At 39.5% G+C, this 26,820-nt stretch overlaps 1 protein-coding gene across 1 annotated transcript in view; it reads right to left on the bottom strand.

Annotated features, from left to right (window-relative positions):
* LOC143860165 (ARM repeat superfamily protein) overlaps positions 1 to 26,820 on the bottom strand; it is a 70,801-nt gene that overhangs the window by 24,824 nt on the left and 19,157 nt on the right. Inside the window, exons 4-7 of the mRNA XM_077370715.1 lie at positions 21,477 to 21,592; positions 7,030 to 7,144; positions 6,675 to 6,803; positions 4,033 to 4,080 (exon numbers count right to left, since the gene is read on the bottom strand). Of these exons, the coding sequence (XP_077226830.1) occupies positions 4,033 to 4,080; positions 6,675 to 6,803; positions 7,030 to 7,144; positions 21,477 to 21,592 (408 nt within the window). The remainder of the gene's footprint in view (positions 1 to 4,032; positions 4,081 to 6,674; positions 6,804 to 7,029; positions 7,145 to 21,476; positions 21,593 to 26,820) is intronic.

Raw genomic sequence — 26,820 nt, 5'->3', positions numbered from 1 at the left:
CTGTTAACTTACCAACTTCTCCAAAAGCTTAAGCTGTTGGAGAAAGGTAGTATTTAATCTTTTATACTTTAATACTCCCCCGCACGTGTGGCCCACTTGGCAAACACGTGGTACATGTGGTCTTACTTTGGGCCGACCATTGCATGTGGATTTTTGCTATCCAGGAGGTTTGAACTCGAGACCTTTGGCTCTGATACCATGTTAACTTACTAACTTCTCCAAAAGCTTAAGCTGTTGGAGAAAGGTAGTATTTAATCTTTTATACTTTAATAATATCAATCATGCTCAGCTTGGATAAAATAAAACCAAAATGAGACTTTATAACACCTTTTGCCAAGGCATCTGCAAGTTGTTGACTAGTAAGAATAAAGGGAAGACAAATCTCTTCAGACAAACAATGCTCACGAATGAAGTGTCTATCCACTTCAATGTGCTTTGTTGGATCATGTTGAACGAGATTATATGCTATGTTAAGAGCATCTGGATTGTCACAATATAGTTGCATAGGATATTGAACAGGAACATATAACTCTCTTAAATGGAGCCATAACCAAAGTAATTCAGTCACCCCATGGTCATAGCACGGTATTCTGCCTCTGTACCAGACCTAGCAACCACAAACTGCTTCTTATTACATCAAGATCCCAGCTTCCTAGGGTCCTCGAGTAAGTCCAAGGCATATTTCATCTGAGAAATAAAAATACCCTTCTTTGACCCTTAATCTTGAACTCAACAGCTAAGAATACCTTCAATTGACAAATTTTTGAGGTGTTAATTTCAGTTACTACAATATCATCCATATACACTATGAGATAGAGAACCACTCTTAATAAACAATGTATGATCGGCAAGGCTTTATGAGTAACCAAATCTCTTCACAGCCTGGCTAAACCCTTCAAACTAAGCTCAAGGAGACTACTTCAATCCATATATAGACTTGTTCAACTTGCAGACGTCACTGTCAGCATTTGGGAACTTTAACCTTGGATGAGGAGACATATAGACTTCTTCCTATAAATTACCGCGTAAAATGAATTCTTGACATGTAATGACCCGCTCCCAACAAGAGTCTATAAAGATACAAATCCTAATTAAATCTAGGTCGTAGATCTTTCGATCAAAGATTAACGGCTAGATCTTCGATTTTGAGTTTTCGGACCGTAGGATATGTAAATTTGATATTGGATCGATCCCCAATCTGTAAGATTCTTGTGTATTTCCCATCTTGCATTAGATTAAACGATCTTAAAAATAGACGGTCGTAGTGTATTTTAGTCACTTTAGTATAACCTTTTTTTGGGGTATCAAATCTTGTCCGTTCGACATGATTTTGGTCTCAGTAGATGGGTATTTCGAATACCTATCCAATAGACCCAAGATTTAACGATTCAGACATGATTTGAGCAAGTTATGACCCTTTTTCTATAAGGATTAGGCATAGTTACAAGTTTTGTCTTATTAGACAACTTTTAAAAAAGATAAAATGTAAAAGTAACCTAATATAATCTAAATACTAATAATATATTATAATAAGCTAGGAAACCCAATATTGATATTTCCACCCCTCTTAAGTTAGTATTGTATTATAATTAGGAATCTAATAATTAAAATCCTTCTTGAAATAAAACTCTAGGCTAAGTTTATAAATAAACCTATCTTTGGTTGTTTTAATCACCTAAAAATTTAAGGAAAAGGAAAGAAAGAGGGGAGGAGAAAGGAAAAAAAGTTATGGTTTTGCATTGATTGGTTTTTCGTCTTCGAGTTGATTTCCATCACATTCTCACTTAGGGATGTTTCAACTTCCCCATATTCAAAAATTCTAGGCAAGTGATAGTGGACTCTCATAATAATGGTTCCTTTAATGGTTTTGATATTATAGTTATGTTCCCTATGTTCATGTATTATATTTTTGTACCATGTAATTTCAAAGAAAAAAAGAGAGTTTTGAAAAGATTTGAATTGAAAAAAAAAGTATGATCTTATGTATATACTCTTTGTCGCTGTATGGTAACATTATTGACCTATATATATGCGTGGTATATATATATATATAAAGACCTATACTTCCACCCGCTTCGGCCAGGTGATGATGACTTGGGATATATACATATGATGATTCAGATTTGAGACCGTATACTTTCGTATATGATGTGATATTTTTTCCAGTACCTATCTCTGTTTTTTCCACCTGTAACGGGTTTTGATTCGCGCGTTATTTATCTCTACTATGATCCATTGATATATTCTTTGTTTGTTCTCATGTCTTTTGACTATCGTACTCGTACTCTTATTTCAATTTCCATATCTCTATTCAAGTTGTAGCCTATTCTATTCATTGACATAAGGATCATTGTTATAATACAATTTCATTATTGTGCACTTTTATTATGTGAGCCCACTAAGGGATCTTGTTCAGCTCGTTCCGACTCAGTTACTACAGTTTTTGTAGGTTGACATAATGACATGAACACAAATAAGGGAGCCAAAGGGATCAAGGAAATAGTGTTTGGTCATTTGGCCTTGTCGGGCAAAGTGTCTTTACTTTGTGAGTTGCATTGGGTTTCCATTTGAGTCCGCTTGGTTCCCTTTCTGGGTAGCGATTCGAATTTTGGGATTTTGGAATTTAACAAAAAATATGTCTAAAAATTTGCCCCAAATCCGGGTCGTTACATGACATCCCATTGGTGAAGCTCCCAAGACAACTTTACTGTTAGAGATAAAAGAACTTGGATAGAGTTCATCTTCGTGACAGGAGAAAATGTTTCCATGTAATCTATTCCAAACTTCTGCGCGAATCCTTTCGCAACCAGCCGAGCTTTGTATCTTGTAATTGAACTATCGGCATTGTGTTTGACTGCGTGCACTTATTTACACCCCACATGCTTATTTCCATTTGGCAAGTCCACTAATTCCAAAGTTCTATTCTTTATTAAAGCCTTCATTTCATCATTCGTAGCTTGTTGCCACTTAGGATTGGCCACTGCCTCAGTAAACCGGTAGGGAAGAGATACAAAGGACACAGAAAGACAAAAAAACTCTATAGGAAAAAATGGACAGCATAAGACACAAAGTTAAAAAGTGGATGCAAGGCACACTGATGCTTAGGGCCCAAACTGGGTTGTCTGCTCAGCTGGAGGATCTCCACTTGGACGTAACATTTTTGAGTAGATAAGTAATTCCTTCTCCCCATGCTCATTCAAACTAGTAGAAGGGGTAGTAGTTGGTTCAACAGCCATCGGGGTAGGTCTCTCTTAAACCAAGAACTCTCCCAACTCCCCCTGAAGAGAGGATTGAAGACCAGAGAATTACGGAATAGACTCAACAAAGGAAACATCCATGATGATAAACTTCTGCCCATACAACAGATCCAAACTGATATTCCCCTTATGAATAGGAGAATAACTCACAAACATATCCCTAACAACTTTAGGATCTAGTTTATCCCATGAGGAACTCAACGTATGACAACTGGAGTATCCGAGAGAAGGCGAATGACTATGTGAGCTGTAGTCATACAACATCCGACTAATACTTATCTGGTAGTGCAAAACTTAATGACAATCCTCAAGCAACCTCAAAAGATGATGGTTCTTTCTTTTTGCCACACCATTTTGTTGATGTGTATATGGACATGTACTTTGATGAATTGCGTCATGCATCTTCAAGTAGCACTGTAGCTCCCCTCAAAATTATTCCCGTGCATTGTCAGAATGAAACACTTTATTTCTTTTAAAACTGTGTGAGAATTAATTGATGAAATCATGTAACAATCTGAGGTAATTCATCCCTTGTCTTCATAAGATACAGCCACGTTGTGCGAGTATAATTATCAACAGAAACTAGAAGTAGTATAATTATCAACAAAAGTAATAGAATCAATCTTGAGTTGTGTTGGAGTATATTGAGATATAACCAACTGGCTTGTTATGAATTGAGATCTATCTCTTCAAACTAAAGATATGAGTTTTAACATTTACATAAACATCTATAGCACTAAAATATGGAGAACAATATAAAGGAAAAAAGACTTACATCATCGAAGTCCATTGATATATGAGAGTACTCGCCCATGAACCACACCTAGGGATACAACGGAAAAGCACAAATTATACACAAAAAAAGACAAATGTGCCTACTGCTAACAGATAAATTTGAGGATAACTATAAAATCAACTGACAAGTACAGATCTGAAAGACAGAGTAAAATGGCTTGTTCTTAGAGATAATTCATGAGAAACACATAATAGTGTGACTAAATAGTATAGCTACTGTTATCTTTACAAAGTGGATAAATATAAAGTTCAATATAATCCAAGTTTCTCAGACAGGAAGGAGAAGGATTTGTCGAAAAAAAACACTTCAGGCAGAAATACAGAGACATATGGTACCAATTAAGCAGGAGGAACAACCAAGAGATGAAAAAAATAGAAGAGAAGTTGAATATTTAACTGAATCTGCGAGAGAAGAACCAAGGATCTTTGTAGCCAAGAAACAGTACCTTTCACCATTGATATGATGTGTACATTGCCCCCATTAGGTGTGAAAATAACATCCCTAGTGAGACATCAAACAGATATTTGACTGTTGGATGTTTGTCACTAGGGGTGTTCAATCGGTTATAACAGAACCGAACTAATCGATTGCATTTCAGTTACCTATTTTAACCAACAGAAACTTAAACTGGACTCTCTAAAAACAGGAAAAACAAAAACCGAATAATGATTTCGGTTATTCGGTTATTTCAGTTAAAATCGAATTAAATGAGGATTTGCCTGATCAACACTGTTCTAAACCGAAAAAACAAATCAACTGAATTTCAAGATGCACTTTCGTCGTTATTATGAAATTAATTGGTATGTTCTCCCTCGAAATTCGGTTTTCGGTTACACCGATTTTTTTTACCAAAACCGAACCTGAAACTGAATAATCGAAGCTTGTAAAAACCACAACTGAAACCGCACTAAATAACCGAACCGAAATAACCGAACAAATTTGGTTCCGTAGGTTATTTCAGCTATAACCGAATAATGAACACTCCTATTTGTTGGACAAAATGGAGGATGCCCCATGTATAAACATGGTTTTAAATTTCGACCGAAATCCAAAATTTCGGTCTGAAATTTGGGATTTTGGTCAAGACCAAAACCGAAATGTACCGAAACCGAAATTGCCGAAATGTACAAAATTTTGGTCGGAATTTTGGAAATTTCGGCAATTTAGATAAAATACTATTTCTTTTTATTTTTTACAGAATTTTGGCCGAAATTTTGGTTGGCCATGGCCGAAATTTCAGTTTCTTGTATAAATATGGGGTAACTCGATCCCCTAATCCTATGGTATTGTACAAGTTTGATATTGTTAGACGTAGCGGTGTAATTACATACCCAGTTTGAAGCAAGAGTTCTAATAACTAGTCAAGAATTTCAAATTCTCATGGACGTATACTGGCAAAAGAAATGCAGGCTATCAAGATATCATCATAAAAAAGTCCAAATATAATCCAAAATTCTTTAGCAGCAACATCTAATGCTTCACTTCCCAAACACCTTTTTTTGTTTTATTTCAAAAGAAATCACCTTTTTTTTTTTTTTTCAAAAGAAATCATAGCATATTGATGTGTATAAATGAAGTAGCTATTTAACTATTCTAAGAATAGAATGTTATGGTGTGTTATGAGAGGACTCAACATTTTTTTTGTTTTATTTCAAAAGAAATCACAGCAAGCAAATGAGCATAAATGAAGTGGTTATTTAGCTACTCTAAGAATAGAATGATATGGTGTGTTATGATAGGACCCACTATTATTAATGGCACATATTGTGTAATTATTCATGACTTAAGCTTATATATTATTTTAAAATCCTTAGGTATTTACTTCTACCACCTTAGAGTTACTTTAAAAAGCAAGTTTAGTTATTCTTTAAGGGTATTTTATTCTTTACCCATTTCATTTAGTGTGGTTTTTAGTGAAATGAAAGGGGGAAAGGGTGTGTGAGAGTGTGTATGGTGGGGGTGGGGGGCACGAATCCTACGATATCATGTTTTATCTTATTTGAAAAGAAATTGGTTCTTTGCTTAGGGTTTTCAATCCCCTAGAGCTTTGACTTGAATTGAAACCTATCGGTGTTGGATTTTGATATATACCCTTCTAATAATACATTGACTCTTCATTCTACTATTTGGGTGTATGTTTTCTATTTTCTGGAATTATTCTAACTTACATCGCAAAGCTCTTCCCTATGTTTGCCTACGTATGGTTTCAGGATTGCGTGGTTTCTGTATTGCCTTTAATGCTCTAGAATTTCTTATTGCAGATTACATCCGATCTGAAATTTTTGGACCGCCCGGGCAAAATCTGGAGCTGTTTAGAGTGCGAAAATCTTTCCCATGACTGCATCAACATCCATGCACCCTTGTTATGATTCCAATCCATATAAAATCAGGAAAACATTTTCCATCCTGCAATACTCCAGGCAAAAAAAAGCACCATTTTCCATGATCCAACGGTACTATGATTGAGTGATTAGAATAACTGGAGTTTTACGAAAACAATTATATGACACTCTATGTAGCATCATGCAAATAGTAAAAACAAAATGAAAAGCACATGAATGTCAAAGGGCAAAAGAAAAATGACAGAAAAAGATGCCTCTAAAGCAATAAATAAATCATACCATGAAGGCAAGAGCTTGCAACCCTGCTGAACGCAAACGGAGCCCTCTTTCATCTTCTCCTAATTCTTGAGCCAGTTCACAAAGCTTTGGTATAAGGCCTTCTAAATTGAACATGTATGTGCTATCTGTCTACATCGGTAACATAGCATGAATCAGTTTTTTTTTTCTTTTTTGAACAATTTGCATGAATCATTTTGTAGAGAAAAAAAATACTTTTACCATTTAATTATCACAAATTAAATGAGCCATGTTGTTATTTATACCATATGATATCAAATAATTCTTGACATTCTAGCCATTAAAATAAAACTTTTTGACATTCTATAAAATTAACTCCATAAATTCAGATATTTACCTGGCTATTTATAAAGTCAACAAGGGTATTGCAACCCAGAATGCGCATATCATCCTGTCGCGTCTGATCTAGAAGAGTCCTTAAGACGCCCAGTAAGCTACTAGCAAATAGTGGCCTGAAACAGTGAATGTCACATATGACAAATGAGAAAAATATTCTAGATATTGATGCATGTGTGAGCCCTGGCCCACCAAGGATTGGCACGCATGGGGACCATGGCCCACCAAACCAACCCTTAAACAATCTTAGAGAGACTAAATTTTATTTAAGTTTATTTAGTCATTGGATGAAGCATATAATCCAGCGATCAAGGTAAAAAAGCAACAAAAGAGGGCAGCAACACAATTGAATTAACAATATGACCGGCATGGCTAGGAATTCCAATCGTGGGCAGAAAGATAACCTTGCAACCGAAAGTAGATGCAAGTCCAAGCACTCCATGCTCAAGGACTTGAGAGAGGAAATTCACAAGTTTCAGAATCAGGAGACATTTGAGAGGGGACATCATGTAATCTTGTGTAGCCTATAGTGCTTCTCTGTCTTCAATTGGAGCTTATCGACCATGTATTGGGATTTGATATTCTCACAACTTCCACCAAAAATAATCATATTCTATACTTTCTCATTCGTAGTGCATCTGGTGTGAAAAATATTGGTGACGACAAGTCTTTCTCTTATGTGCCCTTAGGACAAATGATAGTCCTTTGGATGACCAATGCCTCACCATGATCTTTTACTTAGTTTAAAATGAGGTAACAATCCCTAAGCATTCCCTTGTTTATTTTTTTGTCGGTAAATCATATATGGATAGGGGGTCAATCCTGCCAAATTTTAGGGTTTTTGGGTTCTATTTTGCTTATGAAAAAGAGAGAGCTCTCTTTTCTTCGCTGCGTCTTCGAATTTATAGATTTGGAGTGGAGCTTAGGGATGCATTTAGAGTATTTACCTTTAAGTGATTTTCCAAATCTGGATTTTCTCTTCTATTAATTTGGGTGTATTTTTTGTTGTTCATGCGAATTAGTTCTTTAGCATATTCTCTAGATTCTTCCCGAGATCTTTCCTTTGAGCTGTTTTGGGATTGTTTACTTATGTATTAGTCTTTTGATTAGATTTCCATCTCTAACTGTTTGGATTTCTTCTAATCGTCGACTGAATTTAGTATGTAAAACCCTTCTTGGGGATGCATCAAATATTCAAAAAATAGTACATGAAAATGTACCTGCGCCAAAAAACTGGTGGGAGGAATTGAAAGTGCAAGGTTGGGAAGTGTTAAAAATGAGATTAGGGTTAGAGAGAGGAAGAAGAAGAGAAATGAAGATGAGAAGTCTCCACTAGGGAGCTCCTCATGTAAATGATGTACATGTAGGCCCAAATAGGGCATCCAATTTACAAAGACTACAATACCCCTAACACTTCAAGTAATACCTAAACTACCCTTACACGTTATTCAACACTCCCCCACAAGCTGGAGTGTATATACTATGAAACTCCAGCTTGCTACAAAGAACTACAACAAACAACTAAAAATACATAAAAAGGGACCATACATCAAAAAAGCACAATAAACATGTTAGTGTATGCATATGCCTATGGGCATATCCGTCTTTTGTACATTTCTCATTATACATAAATACATAAGTGAGGGGAAGACTCCCTAATTCACAATTTCTTTCTCTCATTCTCTTCCTCAACATGGTATCAGAGCCCTAGGGTTTGGATTCCCTAGGGACCCCCATAGCAGCCCCTCACCCTCCCTCTTCTTTTCTCCCTTCTCCTCTAACCCTAACCCAACATCCTTGCCCCCCACGCTCTTCCTTTCCCTTCCCTTCTCCTCCTCCTCCCACTGCCCCTCTTCCCTTTCCCCTAACTCCTCCACTCCCTGCTACAGTAACCTGCCTCACCGCCTCCCCTCACCGCTACAGTACCAGCTACAGTACCCTAAAAAAAAAAAAAAAAACCATTTCTATGCCCTAGAAAACTGATCCCGCAACCTCACTTTCTCTCTGTCTTTCTTCTCCTAATGGCTTAAATCTCTTTTACCTACTTTAGTCTTCTTTTCGCGGCTCCGATCTTATATCCCTAGATTTGTGTGTCTTCATCATGTCAGCAAGGGTTTCTTTCATGCCCTATTTATATTTGTCTCTCTTCGGAGCCGCGATCTCCATTATTGATTTCTCTACTCTCCGCCTCGGAATCGTTTCTTGTCGTCAGTTGATTCTCTCTTTGATTATTTACTCATGGATAGCCCCGCTATTGAGGATCCCTCTCTCGGGCGGCCCCCAGTGGCTCCTGTTCCTACGGTTCGCCCATCCTCCTCCTCTTATAACCCTCCGACTTCTTCGATGGATGGTTCTTTTCCTCCCATGACCACAGTCAGGCTTGATGGTTCCAATTACCTGAATTGGAAAGTGGTTGTGGAGACCTATCTCATTGCTAGGGGGAAGATTTCTATTCGTCGTTGTGACCCCGCTCCTTCTAGTGATCCCACTTACGATAAGTGGGAGCAGTATGATGCCCTTATCCGTACTCTCCTCTGGCAGAGTATGTCCCCTGAGATTTTCGGGACCATGATACACCTTCCCACTGCTCGCCAGGTTTGGGATCATACTGCTACTACCTTCTCCGGGAAAGGCAACCTCTCTCGAATATGTTCCACATATTCTCAGTGGATGAACCTTCACCGCGAAAACACTCATTTCTCGACCTACTACAGTCAGTTTGTTCCCCATTGCCAGCAGTTAGATGTTCTTATGCCTCTTACCACTGATTTGACTACGGCCGCGGAGCAGCGTGATCAAATACGTGTCGTTCAGTTTCTCGAGACTTTAGATCCTGAGTACATGCATCTCCGTCAGCAGATATTTGGATTTGGCACGATGCCCTCTCTTCAGGAGGTTTACTTGGGTGCCCAGCAATGTACTCTTGGTGACTCTGTGTCGGCTCCTTCGGTTGATATTACTGCCACTGCTGCCTATGGCGTAGGTGACCGTGCTACTCGGGGTGGAGGCACCTTGGTCATGGCCGTGGCCGTTACTATGGCTGTGGTGGTCATGGCGGTGGACGTGATCTTCCTGCAGGGCGTGGTGGTCGACTGCATCCATATTGCTCGCATTGTAATCGTGAGGGACACTATATGGAGACTTGCTATGTTTTGCACCCTGAGCTTCATCCTTCCTCTGAGGCTCGTTTTGGCCGCTCCGCACACCTCCCTGCACCAGATTCTTCTGAGACCTCCTCTGTTTCCGTTCCGCCCAGCACTAGGCCTCAGGCTGATGGTGTTTTTATGTCTCGTGCTGACTATGATGAGTTACAACGTCTCAGGTCTACCAGGCATCCCCCGACTGCGACTTTTTCTCAGCCAGGTAGCTCCCCTGCATCTCTTCTTACTAGCTCCAGCTCCTGGATCATTGATTCTGGAGCCTCCAATCATATGACATGTACTTCTTCCATACTTCATTCATTTCGTCCACTTTCTGATCAGTCCATCACACTGGCTGATGGGAGCTCCACTCATATCTCTGGTGTTGGTGATATTTCTCCTCGTGTTGGACTTACATTGTCCTCTGTTCTTTGAGTACCTAAGTCACCCTTTAATTTACTCTCAGTTAGTCAGCTTACTAAAAATCTCAATTGTTCTGTCTCATTTTATCCGTCTTACTGCTTGTTTCAGGATCTCTTGACTGGGAGGACGATTGGCTCAGACCGTGAGATAGATGGGCTTTATCATCTGGACTGTAGCCCTTCTCGTACCATTTTACACAGCTCCAGCGACGCATATCAGTGGCACTGCCGTCTTGGACATCCTAGCCTTGATCGTTTGCGACGGACATCTATAGTTTCTTCTTCTGTTACCCCATTTACATGCGAGGCCTGTGAACTTGGTAAACACCCCGTCTAGGCCTGTTAGTCGGGCCTCGCACCCTTTTGATTCAGTGCATTCCGATGTATGGGGTCTCGTGCGGACTACATCTGTGTTTGGACATCGTTATTTTGTCATTTTTATTGATGATTATCCACGTATGTGTTGGCTTTATTTACTGAAAGATCGCTCAAAAGTATTCTCTGTTTTTTGTACTTTTCATTCAGAAACTACTAACCAATTTAATTGCACTCACAAATGCCTTCGCACTGATAATGCCATGGAATATTTCTCAAAGTCCATTGGTTTTGAGAAATTTCTTTCCACTCGTGGTATACTACATCAATCTTCCTATGCTCACACCTCTCAATAGTAATCATTATTGGATGGAACTCGCACTCTTCTCTTCCAGATGTGAGTTCCCAAATCTTATTGGAGCGATGCAGTTCTCACTGCTAACTATCTGGCCAATCGGCTTCCATCCTCGGTTCTAGGCGGCTCATCCCCTTTCTCAATTTTACGTCCTCATCATGAGTCATTTCCTCTTCCTCCTCGGGTATTCGGGTGTGTTTGCTTTGTCCACAATCTTGGATCTGGTTTGGATAAATTAGATCCTAAATCTGAACGATGCATTTTCCTCGGCTACTCACGCACCCAGAAAGGTTATCGCTGTTATAGCCCTCGGTTGCGTCGATCCTATGTCTCGACGGATGTTTCATTCTTCGAGACTGGGCCCTTCTTTCTGAGCTCTCCGGATACGACCCCTCTCTCTCATTCTTCAGATCTTCCTCTACCGATTCTTGTTCTTCCTGACCCGGTAATCTGTCAATCTCCATCGTCTCTCTTATCTTCTCCTTCTGTGCTTCCTGTTCCAGATACCTCTCCTCCCTTACAGGTACCTTCTCGGCCCCCGGCTCCATTAATTAAGAAGGCCTATCAGCGCCGCCATACCTCTGCAGCTCATCCATCTTCGGCAGCACCATCGCCAGCCCATCAGGAGCTCCCTCCTTCCACATCTGAGGTATCTATCGACTCTCCTATTGCCTCCCGCACTCGGTCTCATAGTACTGCTCATCCTATTTCGTCTTTTGTTTCGTATGATGCTCTCACGCCTGCTTTCCACAATTTTGTGTCCTCTCTCTATCTTCTATTTTTTTACCAGAGTCCTTGGCTGCAGCACTTGGTCACCCACTGCCTCCTGGTGCACGCCCCGTTGGGTGTCGTTGGGTCTATACTGTGAAATATTTGCCTGATGGCTCTGTTGAGCGCCTTAAGGCGCGCTTGGTTGCCAAAGGGTACGCTCAGACGTTTGGGGTGGACTATGGCGAGACATTTTCTCCTGTGGCGAAGATTATTACAGCGCGTGTTCTACTTTCTCTTGCTGTTAATCAGGGCTGGCCTCTACATCAGTTGGATGTCAAAAATGCTTTTCTTCATGGTGAGCTCACAGAGGAAGTTTACATGAACCAACCTCCTGGGTATGTTGCTCATGGGGAGATGTCATCCTCTGTGTGTCGATTAAAGAAAGCAATTTATTGTCTTAAGCAGTCTCCTAGAGCATGGTTTTGAAGGTTCAGTGATGCCATTATGCGCTTCGGTATGAAGTAGTGTGCAGTTGATCATTTTGTCTTCAGCTGTCAGACTACAGTTGGGTGTGTACTCTTGATAGTCTATGTCGATGACATCATCATCACTGGCAGTGATACAGCTGGGATCCAGAAATTGAAGACATTCTTGCAAAATGAGTTCTCTACCAAGGATTTTGGTAGTCTTAAATACTTGGGTATTGAAGTTGCATATTCGACAAAGGGGATTTCTCTCTCACAAAGGAAATATGTCTTAGACCTGCTTGAGGAGACAGGTTGTCTTGGAGTGAAACCTGCCTCAGTTCCCATGGACACAAATGTAAGTTACTACCTGAAGAGGGAGACTTGTTAGATGACCCAGGCAGATACAGGAGGCTGGTTGGGAAACTTATCTACCTTACAGTCACACGCCCAGATATCTCATTTGTTGTTGGTGCTGTCAGCCAACATACGAGTTCACCTCGTACTTCACACTGGGCAGCAATTCTTCATATTCTTCGGTATTTAAAAAGTGCTCTAGGTAGAGGGGTGCTATTCAAGAAACATGGACATCAGAAGATAGAAGGGTACACAGATGCAGATTGGGCAGGATCTCCAGCTGACAGGAGATCTACCACAGGATACTGCACATTTGTGGGAGGTAACATTGTGTCATGGTAGAGTAAGAAACAAGATGTTATCTCCAAATCTAGTGCAGAGGCGGAGTATAGAGACCTATGGCACACAAATGCAGAGCTCATTTGGTTACGTTCTCTCTTGTCAGAGATCGGTTTCTCCCCATCATCTCCTTCTCAGTTATATTGCGACAACAAGGCAGCGATTCACATTGCCACAAATCCAATCTTTCATGAGAGAACTAAACATATCGAGGTTGATTGCCACTTCATTCGGCACCAGATTCAAAAAGGAGAATTATGCACAATGTTCACTAGATCGGTGGACCAATTAGCGGATATGTTTACCAAGCTATTGAACAAAGCTAAATTGAGTGATAATTGTAGTAAGCTAGCAATGTTTGACATATACATTCCAGCTTGAGGGGAGTGTTAGTGTATATGTATATGCCTATGGGCATATCCGTCTTTTGTACATTTCTCATTATATATAAATACATAAGTGAGGGGGAGACTCCCTAACTCACAATTTCTTCTCTCATTCTCTTCCTCAACAAAACACATACACATCCAGCTGGGTATAACACTCATCCTCAAGCTGTTATGGTAAATATATAATACTGAAAACATAACAAAAAGACGGCAAAGGCCAAGAGTACAGTAGCGAGATCGACGGCCATAAAAAACGGAGCAGCTTCCCCAAATCAGCATGAAGGCGAGAACGATAAAAAAATAGAGCCTCCCCCTGAATGAGAACACGGCGAACAGATCCACATATCAACAAGCAATGGAGGCGCCAAGGCAGCAACGGTCAAACGAGCAAAATAGGCACACCAAGAGCGAGCACAAGAGAAACAGTGAAGCACCACGAGCAGGAACACCAGCTAAGAAGCACCACGGCAGTAAAAGATAACCAGCGATGGCGAAACCATTGGAGACAAGGTCGACGGGGAAACCGTTGCTTGAAGATAAGAAGAAGAGAAAGAGGATAACCAACCAACGATGGGGAAACCATCGTCTGGAGACAAGGTCGACGACATGAACTAGGGGTGCAAGTTTGGCCCTGCCAGCCCTGACCCGCCTTGAGCCCGAACAGGGTCAGGGCTTGATTTTCCAACCCTGAGGGCGGGTCAGGGTTCATTTTTTTAGACCCTGACTCAAGTCGGGTCGGGTTCTTGGTTAGTTGGTTAATGCCTCGGGTCACCCTGACCCGGCCCGACCCTAAGTTTTCTATTATAGAATTGAACCATCTGTGCATGTTTCTTTTGCTAATGTTTTCTATTATCTTGGATTGATGTTTCTTTAGATTATTATTATTAATTGTCTCTGTTGCCCGTCATGTTGTTGAATTCATATTGTCTAATTTTGTTCCCTTTCTCTGTTTATTGATCATTTTGTTCTATATGATAAGTGGTTGCTTTATTTTTTGGCACTCTTAACAGGTATTTGCACTAGGGTCAATTAGGGCCGGCCCGGCCAATCAAGGCGGGTCAGGGCGGGTCAAGGCCGAGATAATGGGATCCAGGGTTGGGCTTGGGTTTTGAAAAACCCGACCCTTTTGCAGCTCTAACATGAACATTGTCGCCTGAAGAGAGGTAAACGGGAAAACCGTCGCCTGAACAGAGCAGACCAACTGTGGGGAAAACACCTCCCATAAAGAAGGTCGACGGGAAACGAAGTCGTCGCCTGTAAAAGCCGACCAACGATGGGGACGCCATCACCTGAAAAAGAGAGGTCGACGGGAAAACGAAGTCGTCGCCTGTAAGAGAGCCGACCAACGATGGGGAAACCATCGCCTAGGAAAGAGAGGTTGACGGAAAAATGAAGCCGTCGCCTGTAAGAGAGCCGACCAACGATGGGGACATCATCGCCCAGAAAAGAGAGCCCAACGAGAAAATGAAGTCGTCACCTGTAAGAGAGCTGACCAACAATGGGAACACCGTCGTTCGGAAAAGAAGGAAAAGGCATAAAGCCGGATACTAATGCGTAAAACTACGCCAAGAGAAGACATGAAAGAGAAGACACATGACGAAAGAGACGAAGAACATAATCACCAACAATACTCCCCCTCAGGCAAGACTACATGAGCCTGGAGGTGACAAGACAATGAGAACAATATCAAGACAACACGAAAAGATAAGGTATAAAACCGGAAAACACGAAGAGACATGAAAACAAGACCTCGGTCCTTCCAGAAGACAATACTAAGACAACATTAACACTCCCTCTCAAGAAAAGACAACAAAAGAAGAACTACATGATAACATTCCCCCTCAAGCTGAAGGTCAAAAACCTTCAACTTGAAACGAAAAGAAGACAAAAAAGCTCTTTCGAACATTTTATCAAACACTTGGTGTGTGTCGTGGAGAAGAAGACAAAGGAACGAGAACAAACAAGGCACAACACCTCTCTTAGATATTTTACCAAACACTTGGTGCACTCCTTGAAGAAATACATAAAAGACATAGAAGACAATAGAAAGACGGAGATGACAACAAGACGACAACAAGACAAGCACAAGAGAACAACAAGAAACAATACAAGATAATTCCCCCCACCCTCTCTCTCTCTCTCTTAAGTTGAGGCCAACGGCCTTCAAATTGAAACGAAAAAAAGACTTTCAAGGCACAAAACACATTTGAGACATTTCATCAAACACTTGGGGTGTACCTTGAAGATGAGATGAGAAAGACAAAGGTCATAGGCCAAAAAGCTACAGAGAAGAGAAAATAAAGAGAGCTTTGGAGTGGAGGAGAACCCAAAATGGGGTTACACAAATAACATTAATTGGAAGGTTTTAGATTCGTTAAACATCTTCAATTTATGTTGAAAGGTTAAAGGCTTTAGCCTTATGGGTATTTTTGTCATTTATGTATAATGGGGGGTATTCTTATAATCGGTCTCCTCCTCAACTCAACTCAACTCAACTCAACAAAACCTTTGTCCCAAACTAGTTGGGGTCGGTTAAATGAATCCTTTAGAAAAAATTCATGAAGAAGGTTGAAGGAATCTATCCGGCTCTAATCCTGGCTCTAGTTGCGTTCTTCTACGTGGATCATTTTCTTCCATTCTATCCTATCCAAGGTCATGTTCTCTGTTATGTTCCTAGCTATCAAGTCTTTCCTCATTGTTTCTACCCAAGTTGTTTTCGGTCTACCCCTACTTCTTTTTACTCCATCAATTTGGCACGAGTCGCCTCTTCTCACCGGAGCATCCAAAGGCCTAAGTTGAATATGTCCAAACCATCTTAAGCGGTGCTCTCTCATCTTCTCCTCAATTGGTGCCACCCCCACCTTTTTACGAATGTCTTCATTTTTAATTCTATCTAACCTTGTGTGGCCGCACATCCATCTAAGCATTCGCATCTCCGCTACACTCATCTTATGCACATGTTGCTTCTTGGTGGTCCTACATTCTGAGCCGTATAGCATGGCTGGCCTCACGGCTGTCTTATAAAACTTTCCCTTCAACTTGGTAGGGATTTTACGGTCGCACAGAACTCCTGGTAAGCTTCCACTTAAGCCAACCTGCTCTTATTCTATAGTTAACATCCTCTTCAATCTCTCCTTCCTTATGTAGAATTGAACCAAGATAGCGAAAGATATCCCTCTTAGGTACCTCCTATTCGGTCATATTTACTACATCCTCATCCCGCCACCTTACATTACTAAAGTGCATTCATATATTATGTCTTAGTCCTACTCAATCTAAAACCTTTGGATTCCAAAGTAGTTCTCCATAACCCTAACTTAGCATTTACGCCGGCTTTGGTTTTGTCGATTAATACTATGTCATCTACAAATAACATCCATCGCGGCACCTCATCCTGGATACCCTCTGTAAGCTCATCCATAACTAGCGTAAAAAGATAAGGGTTTAGAGCTGATCCTTGGTGCAGTCCTATTGAAATTGAAAACTCACTAAACGTGCCATCCGTGGTTCTGACACTAGTTACTGCTCCATCGTACAGATCCTTAATCACATCAACATATTTAGTAGGCACGTTTTTCCTTTCAAGGACCCACCACATAACATTCCTGGGAACCCTATCATACGCTTTCTCCAAATCAATGAAAACCATATGAAGGTCCTTTTTATTTTCTCTAAATCTCTCCATTAACCGCCTAATTAAGAAGATAGCTTCCATAGTCGATCGTCCGGGCATGAAGCCAAATTGATTCTCTAACACCTTAGTCTTTTTTCTTAGTCTATGCTCAATTACCCTCTCCCAAAGCTTCATGGTGTGACTCATTAGCTTGATTCGCCGGTAATATATTTTTGTGGGTTAGGGTTTGCTAACCACACAGAAAAGAAAAACATGTTTTTGTTGCTCCTCTTATCTTCTTATCACTTCACCTCTTCATCTTCCATCTTCTCCTTCCTCTTTATTCACGTTTCATTGTTTAAGCAACCTTTTACATGGTATCAGAGCATGGAGGCTCGTCGTGCCCACTCTTGTTTGTTAGAGGTTTGTTGGAAGGACAAAACCCAAACACTTGTAGTGGTCGGCGTATTTCTACGGGAGTTGGTGATTAGGTACAACAATTGAGATCTTGAACGTGTTTCGAGATGGCTAGCATTGATCATGGCTATGCTCTAGGCGTCTCCTATTATGATTAACATGGTGATCATGTATCAAGATTCAAGTTGTCAATGCAACTTTCTTCTAAAAAAAACGGTGGCAATCTTCATCTAATCTTGTATGTGTATTGCAACCTATGTCACTACACTACTCTTCTGCATTTAATCAATTCGCGACGCCTGATTTGTCGAAAAGTATGCCAACATTTTCTTTCATGACGTATTGGCATTATTGTCATAGATTCCAAAGTGGGGATTACAACGACATAAGATTTTATTCATAATAATATTACAAATATTAAATTGAATGGCAGTAATTATTTACAATGGGAAAAATCAGTTCGCGTTTTCCTAACTGCCTTGGGTAAGATCAAGCATATTTCCATCAGCAAACCCTTTGGAAATGCCTTGACCTTTGGATGGATAAGTGATGATGATCAAATCATGATTTGGTTATAGAATTCGATGGAGCCATCGGTAAGCTCCAATGTGATGTTTTTTGATACAATGAAAGAAATATGGGAGACCCTATGGGAAATCTATTCATCAAACAAGAACATTAGTCAGACATATTAATTATTTCAAGAAATATTCTCTTTACAAAAGGGTGATAAGTCTCTAGGAGAGTATTACTGTTCTCTGCGAAGAATGTGCGGGGAACTTAATCTCTATCAACCTCTCACGTCTGATGTAGAAGTTCAATGACAAAAATGTGAGGAGTTCTGGGTTTCTAAGTTGTTATCTGGGCTTGGCCCAAAATATGAACGAGTGAGAGCACAGATGCTGAGATGTTCATGGCAAGCCCGTATGGGCAAATCGAGCCTCTATTGTAGAGGATCTTTCGACTCAGCATCCTTCGGATACTCAGACACCTTTAGTTGACAGATCAGGTATTGTTATCTCCCATGATGAGTACTCCCTGCTAATAAAAAAGCCAACAGACATCAACATCGGCATCCACCTCTGCGGCTACATTTGTTCGGCTAAGTAATGCCTATCTTACATCCCACAGGCCCACTTCGTGGGTTATCAATTCTTGTGCGTCCTGGTGCATCCAACCACATGACCGGTGCTTCTAGTTCCTTTACCTGTTTATTTAATATTTCATCTTGTACATCTATTTAAGGTAATTGGACAAGGTTCTGTTTGCCTTACAAACTCTATAAGGCTCACCTCCGTCTTGTGTGTTCCAAATTTTCATGTTAGTCTTCTTTCAACAACTTACCAAAAGTCTAAACGGTTCTGTTATATTTTATCCATCTCATTATAATTTTTAGAATCTGAAGTCGAGGAAGACGATTAGCCAAGGACGTGAAGAAGGCGGACTGTACTACTTCCAGGAGGACACCCATGCCGTTGCATATCACACATCCCCTCTTCAATGGCATTGTCGATTGGGACATTCGTCCTTGTCTTCTATACATACCTTAGTTCCTTCATTATCTAGTGTATCTGTTTTAAAGTGTGAGTTTTGTCAATTAGGTAAACATAATCGTATATCGAGTCCTCGACGTGTAGATAAACGGCGTGATAAACTACTTGCCTAATTCAGATATTTGGGGGCCCTCTCGGGTTTAAAATGGCTATAGTTATTTTGTTACATTTATTGATGATCATCTCGCATGACTTGGGTGTTTCTTTTGAAAGAACATTCCAAACTTTATGAATTATTTATTCAATTATATGCAGAAATAAAAAATCAATTTGATATGAATGTATGTACTATTGGGTTAGATACGTATAGGAAATAGATGGCTAATATCTTCCAGAAACACTTATCTGATAATGGCATTTTACAAATCTCATGTTCCTACACTCCAAAGCAAACGGTGTTTGCGAAAAGAAAAATAGACACCTTCCTGATATAGCCCATGCCATAATGATTCATGTGAATGTTCCACATACTTTTTGGGGGTGCAGGTTTTACAAAAAGATTAGCTCATATCATCTTGGGCCCATGTCAAAAAAGATCCCCTTATCATGCCCCCCCCCAACGCAGGGCGACTGCCACTCCCCTTCTCCAAACTTGGGGAATTGAACATTTCTTCATCACCACACTCTCTTACCTCTGCATATGCAAGGACCAAGTCGTCGTCCTCCCCTCCCTAAACTTCATCATCTGACTCCTTCATATCCCTCGGCACCATCACTACTACGACCAACCCCTGATTTCGGCTGCTACCGAACACACTTAGATTCAGAAAATACAAATTTTTACCTGAAATTTTAGGATTTCATTAATGTTTTAGTCGAAATATGCGAAACATACAACTTTTCAAATAAAAGAAGCAAAGTTTCTGTTGAAATGCCGACTCTGTCAAAAATCAACCGTACTTAAATTTCAGCCATGATTTTGTACCGAAATATTTCCATGATTGACAAGATTTGGGCCGAAATTTCTTACCGAAACTGAAATATTTCAGTTTTGCTGATGACTGAAACTGAAACCAAACTTTAAAACATTGCTCAAAACTAACAAGAAATCTCTAAAAAAAAAACCAATTCTAAGGTGAGCCTTGTCTTCATGACTTAGTCCCTCATCTTTAAATTCTCCATTGTGAATCTTGGTCTTCTTGCAGTTCTTATCGGAAATAAATAAAAGTAGATGGAAATATCAGCCCCAATAATATAAATAGTATATAAGGGAGTGAATGGCTAAAAAAGTGGATGTCATACATCAAGAAATCATACCAAGTTGCATATTGTGTCAACACAAGTGCAGTGATAGTACAAAAGTGCAACAGTGTAATCGATGAAAGTTTGTGTTGGATCTCATTATATGTGAAGGCCTCTAAAACATTATTAGGTACCCACATTGGCTGGTTGGTGGAAGTTAAACTTTATGGATACTTCAAAGGATATCTAAGAGTCATCGATGCCTAAGAATATGAAGCTAGAGTTCTTTCAGAATGGTCAGAGGATTTATTTTAAGATGGGTACTAGAGTTCATTATGTACTGAGGCAGATCATCTACGTGATGAGATGTTGCTCCAATTCTGTGCTCAGCCCTTAGCCATGTATCTGACAAAATTCTTGCCTCTTACTTGCTAAAACTTGTATCAAAATTTCAACACAGAGGCAAAATTAGAGGTCGAAGGGTGCTGATAGGATGAGCACTATCCACCGCTCAAACCAATCATGGGTTTCAGAGAAAGGGTGGACTATGAATGAATTCCATTATTTCCTCTATAACAGAAAAGGTGACATTTTTTTTTACTCTGAGAACCTTTATTAATAATTGAGAATTGCTGAATGTGCAGGTTCTGACAAATAGATTCATTCAATATATCATCCTATTGATCTTGTTCACTGCTATACACCATACATGTAATACTTCCAATTAAAATACTTCACATTGGGACACTCATAGATTAATGGTTTTGCTTGATTATGTTAAGTTAAAAGTGCAGAAGGTTAACCTATATCGAGACTAGACATTCCTTTAGGAGCTAATACAATGTACTGAAAAAAATACTAAAATTCGTCTATGATTTATTTTTTGGAATGGTAAAGCTATGTATATGATAAAATAATCAAGTTATTAAATGATATGACAAATTATAATGAGTTTGTAATTGTGACAAGTATTGGATGAAAATATTAAATTGGAAAAAATCTGAACAGGAAATAAAATGAAGGAGATTCTACCATAATGTTGCTTACCATGAAAGAATCCAAAGACTAGTTGATAAATCAGAATGGATATGAATTTAGAATTTCATTAACGGAGACAACCCATTTCAAGAAAAAAAAAAGCATAATGGAAACAGAAAAACAAGTTGAAGATTAAAACATGTCAAAACTTACATCTGCTCCTTACATGTAGATAACAGTCTCCTATAAATGCACAGAACAACTTTTGCTTGACTAAAGTGTTCGTTGCGCAATTCCTTGTAACATCTCTGCTCTAGGGACTCTGTAATCTGCAGGAAGAGAACAGAGAGAAGAAACCTGAGATAAAATGCATAAAGAAATATATCAGACAAGTATTCTTAATATCACTTTCACATATCAGAATCATGTAACCAGAAAAAGCATTCATCAGAACCAAGAGCTTTTAGGGGAAATTAATATCAGGTATGATAAGTTATTCATCTATAAAGAGACATACACCAAAAACCAAAAGTGTTTAGTCACAGGTATAATTATCGTTTTCTGTAATTTCTGTATTTCATTTGTATGTTTGTTTTCTTCCAATTTCTAGTTTAAAACAGCCTCAGTGTTTCTGTAAACCGTAGCCAATCTTAATGGATCTTCTAATTTCTTCATGTTTGTGCAGGTCAACTCCTTCCTGAAAATATCTAGAACATACAATATCAACTAATTAGACCATATATCTAGAACTCATAATTAATGTTTCCTGTAATTTCTTCATGTTTCTGTAGACCTTATGTTTGTACAATCAGATCTCCCATATAATTTGTATTGATTTCTCCATAGATTGACTGTACAACCAAACTGGATCTTGCCTGTTCTGTACAGTGTACAGTAAGATCTGCTACCAGTGTTCAGACATTTTCTTTTATTAGAATACATATTTAACCTTGTCAAAAAATTTGCAACTTCTTACTGCCATTTTTTTATTCCCTGGTTCTGGTTAATCTTCTTAAGATGAATATGAGTGAGGTTCCAGTGCCTTCTCAACTGTAATTCCTATTTCCTAACTTATATCAACTAATTCGCCCGCATGGACGTTTTCTACATTTCTACTTACTAACCAAGGAATACCTAGACTGATACACAGATGGATCATCAACCATTCTGGAGGGTCTCCATAAGAAGTTTAATGTGAAACGTGGGAAGTGGAAACTAGAAAATGCTCCGACAATTATTCTCTTATGTTAATCAGTTTTACCATTATTATTACTATCATTGTTTTTTTTGAAATGGATTATTACTATCATTGTTATTTTTATAATCATCATTGTTGTTGTTGCGTTACGAGAAAAAAAAAATATAGATAGCAAGTAGTTGTTGATGGGATTGTAGGTGCGTCACAAACCCGTGGGGCCCAATGAGTGACATATTTGCCCAATAAGTAGCATAATTGACTTTTAGGGATTTTATTTCCATGTTATTTAGTTTTAGGGATTTAATTTCCATGCTATTTAGATTTAAGGATTTTATTTCCATGTAATTTCAATTGCCTATATCAATCGCCCATATGTATGAGGGCCTCATGTATTGGACAGCTTAGCTTTTGGAATAATATTGATTACAGCTTTCTTTCCTAATATTTCTCTTCTTCATGTGCTTTCCTTCTTCTTCTCACATTCTTCTCTTTCTTCTTTTCTCTTCTCCAAGCCCGCATCAAATTAGTATCATAGCAAAGGTTCGAAGATTCCTATTAGCTTTGCCATGAAAATCTATGAAGAAAAGATTGAAATCAGAGGTTCCTTCTTGCTTGGGAGTCGATTGGTGAGTCAACTCGATCTACTTCAACCTCCAACCAAGTACAACTCTTCCTGTTTTCATCCGTCCAAAGGAGACCCAATCAGCCACCCAACAACATCCCATTTGTTAATCGAACATCACCACGCGACACCTTCTCTCAGCATGCCACCCAAATAAAATCTCACCTGAGTCCTTCTTCAATCAACCCAATAGTGATCTGATCCTAACCTTTTCCTCACCTAATACCAGCCCAACAACAGTTCTTTTCCACACCTAAACCGATCCAAAATTTCTTACCCTTGAACCCTTGGTACATCGACAACAGGATACCCTAAACCCACCTTTCCCAGCCACTTTCCTTCCATGTCCAGCCCAAAACCTACATTATGTGTGAAACAACCAATTACTACAAAAGCTTAAGCTGTCGGAGTTATGTGTGAAGGCATTATTTATTCTTTCATACTTTAACACTCCCCCTCACGTGTGTGCTCTTTCTTTGGGTTGTCCTACACGTGGCACATGTGGCCCCACTTTTGGATTGATCATCGCATGTGGATTTTTTGACATCAAGGAGGTTTGAACTCAGGACCTTTGCTTTGATACCATGTGAAACGACCAGCTACTCCAAAATCTCAAGCTCTTGGAGAAGACATTATTTATTCTTTTATACTTTAACAGTATGCAGGATGAATATTTATCTAATATAGAATAGTGTCTTGCTTGTTTCTGATAATTAAACATATTATCTCAGTATTTAACAAACTCCGCCTATGTTTTCACAGCCTGTCTCAAGCCAGGATAAAGGAGGAGCGTTGGTGTCAGGTTGGCAGTCGGACGTAAACTTTGCCACTCTTCTATGAAATGAATCCTATAGAAAATTCATTGGGTCATAACCCTCTTAGCGACGCAATGCATCAGCACCTGGATGTAGTGTTAAATGAGCAAGAGTCCTTGCACCTTCATGGGCGGGAGCGGGGGTGAGGAGGCTAGTCCTGGGCTGTCACTCCCTTAGTGACGTGCCACATCGGCGCCCAGGTGTGGTGAAAAATGAGCAAGGGTCCTCGCATTTTACTGGACGGGGGCGAGGAAGCTAGTCTAAGTAGGATTCATTTAGCCAGTTAGAACATAGGTTCACTAACAGGTAAGCTGAAGGAATTAGTTGATACGCAAAGTAGAAGGAGAATTAATATAGCTTGCCTTCAGGAGACTAAATGGGTAGGAGAAAAATCTAGGGAAATAGAAAATAAGAGTTTCTAGTTATGGTATACAGGGAAAGAGAGGAATACAAATGGTGTAGGGAATATAATAGATAAGAACCAAGAAATGAGGTTGTAGAGGTTAAAAGGAAGAGTGATATAATTATTCTAATTAAATTAATATTAGGTGAAGAGACGATTAATGTTATTAGTGCGTTTGCCTCTCAAATAGGATTAGATGACTCTGTCAAGAGGCAATTTTGGGAGGATATGAATGAAGTAGTCCAAGGAATACCACATGAAGAGAAGTCATTTATAGGAGGAGATTTAAACGGGCATGTGGGAAGAACTAGCAGAGGTTTTGAGAGGGTTCATGGAGGACTGGGTTTTAGCAATAGGAATGAGGCAGGAGAAGATATTTTGGAGTTTGCAGTGGCATATGATTTGACGTTAACAAATACTTTTTTTAAGAAAAGAGATTCACATTTGATAACCTTTAGCAGTGGCACCAACTATAGCCAGATAGATTTTATCCTCACTAGAAGAGAGGACAGAACTGCGTGTAAAGATTGTAAAGTCATACCCGGGTAGTATTTAATCACACAACATAGGATGGTGGTGTTGGATATATGCATTAAATGTTGGAAGCAAGGTTATAAATTTCGTTTCGTTTCGTCCGAAATGGACGAAACGAAATCTTCAAAATTTCATTTCGTCCGAAATTGGCTATAACGGCTAGTTTGACTGGATTTTGCAGATTTTACAACAATGCCCTTGGAACGGCTCTTTTGGTTTTTGACCATTTTAACCTCAAAAAGTGACCATTTATAGCTGTTGGGAAGGGTATTTTAGTCATTTTTAAATGCACAATCAATTAAAAACTCTATAAATAGCCTTTTCCCTACCTTCTTATCCTCCACCTTCACATAAGTGATTCTCCTTCTTTCTCTACTTTCACTTACATTATCTATTCTACTAAATTTCCTACAAGTCTACCCTCTTCTTCAACTCAATCCAAGTCTATTTTGGAGCAAAGGGAAGGCATACATTCAACTTACCACTACAAGAAGTCAAGAACTATTTCCAAAGGCTTATTTCAAGTGAGTGAAGGCTAATTTTTTCTTCTTCTCTTCAACTCAAGTTCAACCTCAAGGTTCTCTTTATTTCTTTCCATTTTCGTTCTTTTATTTCTTACTTCATTTCTCCCCTTCTACTTCATTTTTTTGTAATTTGTTTCAATTTTCTTTCTTCTAATTCATTTTTCCCCTTCTTCTACTTCATTTCAGAATGAGTGGGTCGGGCTCGGGACCTTCTGCAGAAGCATCCTCTATTGATTCGGCACCCGCTAGATCAGATGACTCGGCATGGACTTACGGTACATTGGTTCCGGGTCAAAAAAATAAAGTAACTTGCATATTCTGTGGCAAAGTCATATCGGGTGGAGGTATAACCCGCTTGAAAGAACATTTAGCGGCTGTTCCTGGTGAAGTAGCATCATGCAAAAAAGTGACTGAAGATGTAAAATATCGAATGAAGCAACTTTTAGATGCAAAGAGAAAAAAAAGGGCTAGGATGAGCCTATCCAGAGCAGAGGTTGGAGGTTTTTATGGCACACCAGACGAAGAAGAAGATCAGGATGAAGAAGACATTGGCACACAATTGCCTCAACGAAGAGGTAAGGAAGTTCTTGTAGAACCGAGTGGTACAAAAAGGAAGAAGAAGGGAATTACAGGAGGGATCAGAAATTTCTTTGCACCACGAACAACCCCTGGAGCCCAGCCAAGCATTAAAAGTGCTTTGGCTAGTAAAGAAACAATGGATATAGCAGACATGGCGGTTGGCATGCTTTGCTACGATGCCAATCTCCCTTTCAACGTTGCCAATTCACCTTTCTGGCAACCTATGTTTGATGCTGTGAATGCCGTGGGTTCGGGTTATAAGGCACCTACTTATCATGCTTTAAGGGGTCCCATTTTGAAGAATACAGTGGATGAGGTAAACAACTACTTGGAGGAGATTAAGATGTCATGGAGATACACTAGCTATAGCATTATGGCAGATGGATGGACAGACACCAAACAACGTTCCCTAATCAACTTTTTGGTGTACTGCCCTAAAGGAGTCATATTCCTCAAATTCGTTGATGCATCTGGCATAGTGAAGAATGCCGATGAATTATACAATATCTTTGAAAAGATTGTCAGAAAGGTGAATCCGGAATATGTGGTGCAATTTGTAACTGACAGTGAGCCAAGTTACAAAGCTGCTGGGAAAAGACTAGAAGCCGCGTTTGGTACATTCTTCTGGACTCCGTGTGCAACTCATTGCTTAGATCTCATCTTGGAGCATCTGTGCAAACCGACTGTATTTCCTCACATAGCAACCACAATTGAGAGGGCTCGGACGATTACAAAGTTCATCTACAACCATTGAAGCCTCTTGAATTTGATGAGGAAGAAGTTCACAAGTGGGAAGGAGTTGTGCCGCCCTGCTGCAACTAGATTTGCTACAAATTTCATTAGCATACAAACTCTGGTGTTGAATCGGAAAGCACTTCAGCA

This window comes from Tasmannia lanceolata, unplaced genomic scaffold, assembly GCF_043159265.1.
Source record: "Tasmannia lanceolata isolate RefF3 unplaced genomic scaffold, GAP_Taslan_0.1 ptg000037l, whole genome shotgun sequence".
NCBI lineage: Eukaryota > Viridiplantae > Streptophyta > Magnoliopsida > Canellales > Winteraceae > Tasmannia > Tasmannia lanceolata.
Note: the sequence above shows the minus strand (reverse complement) of the source record. Positions and strands in the feature narration are given on the sequence as shown.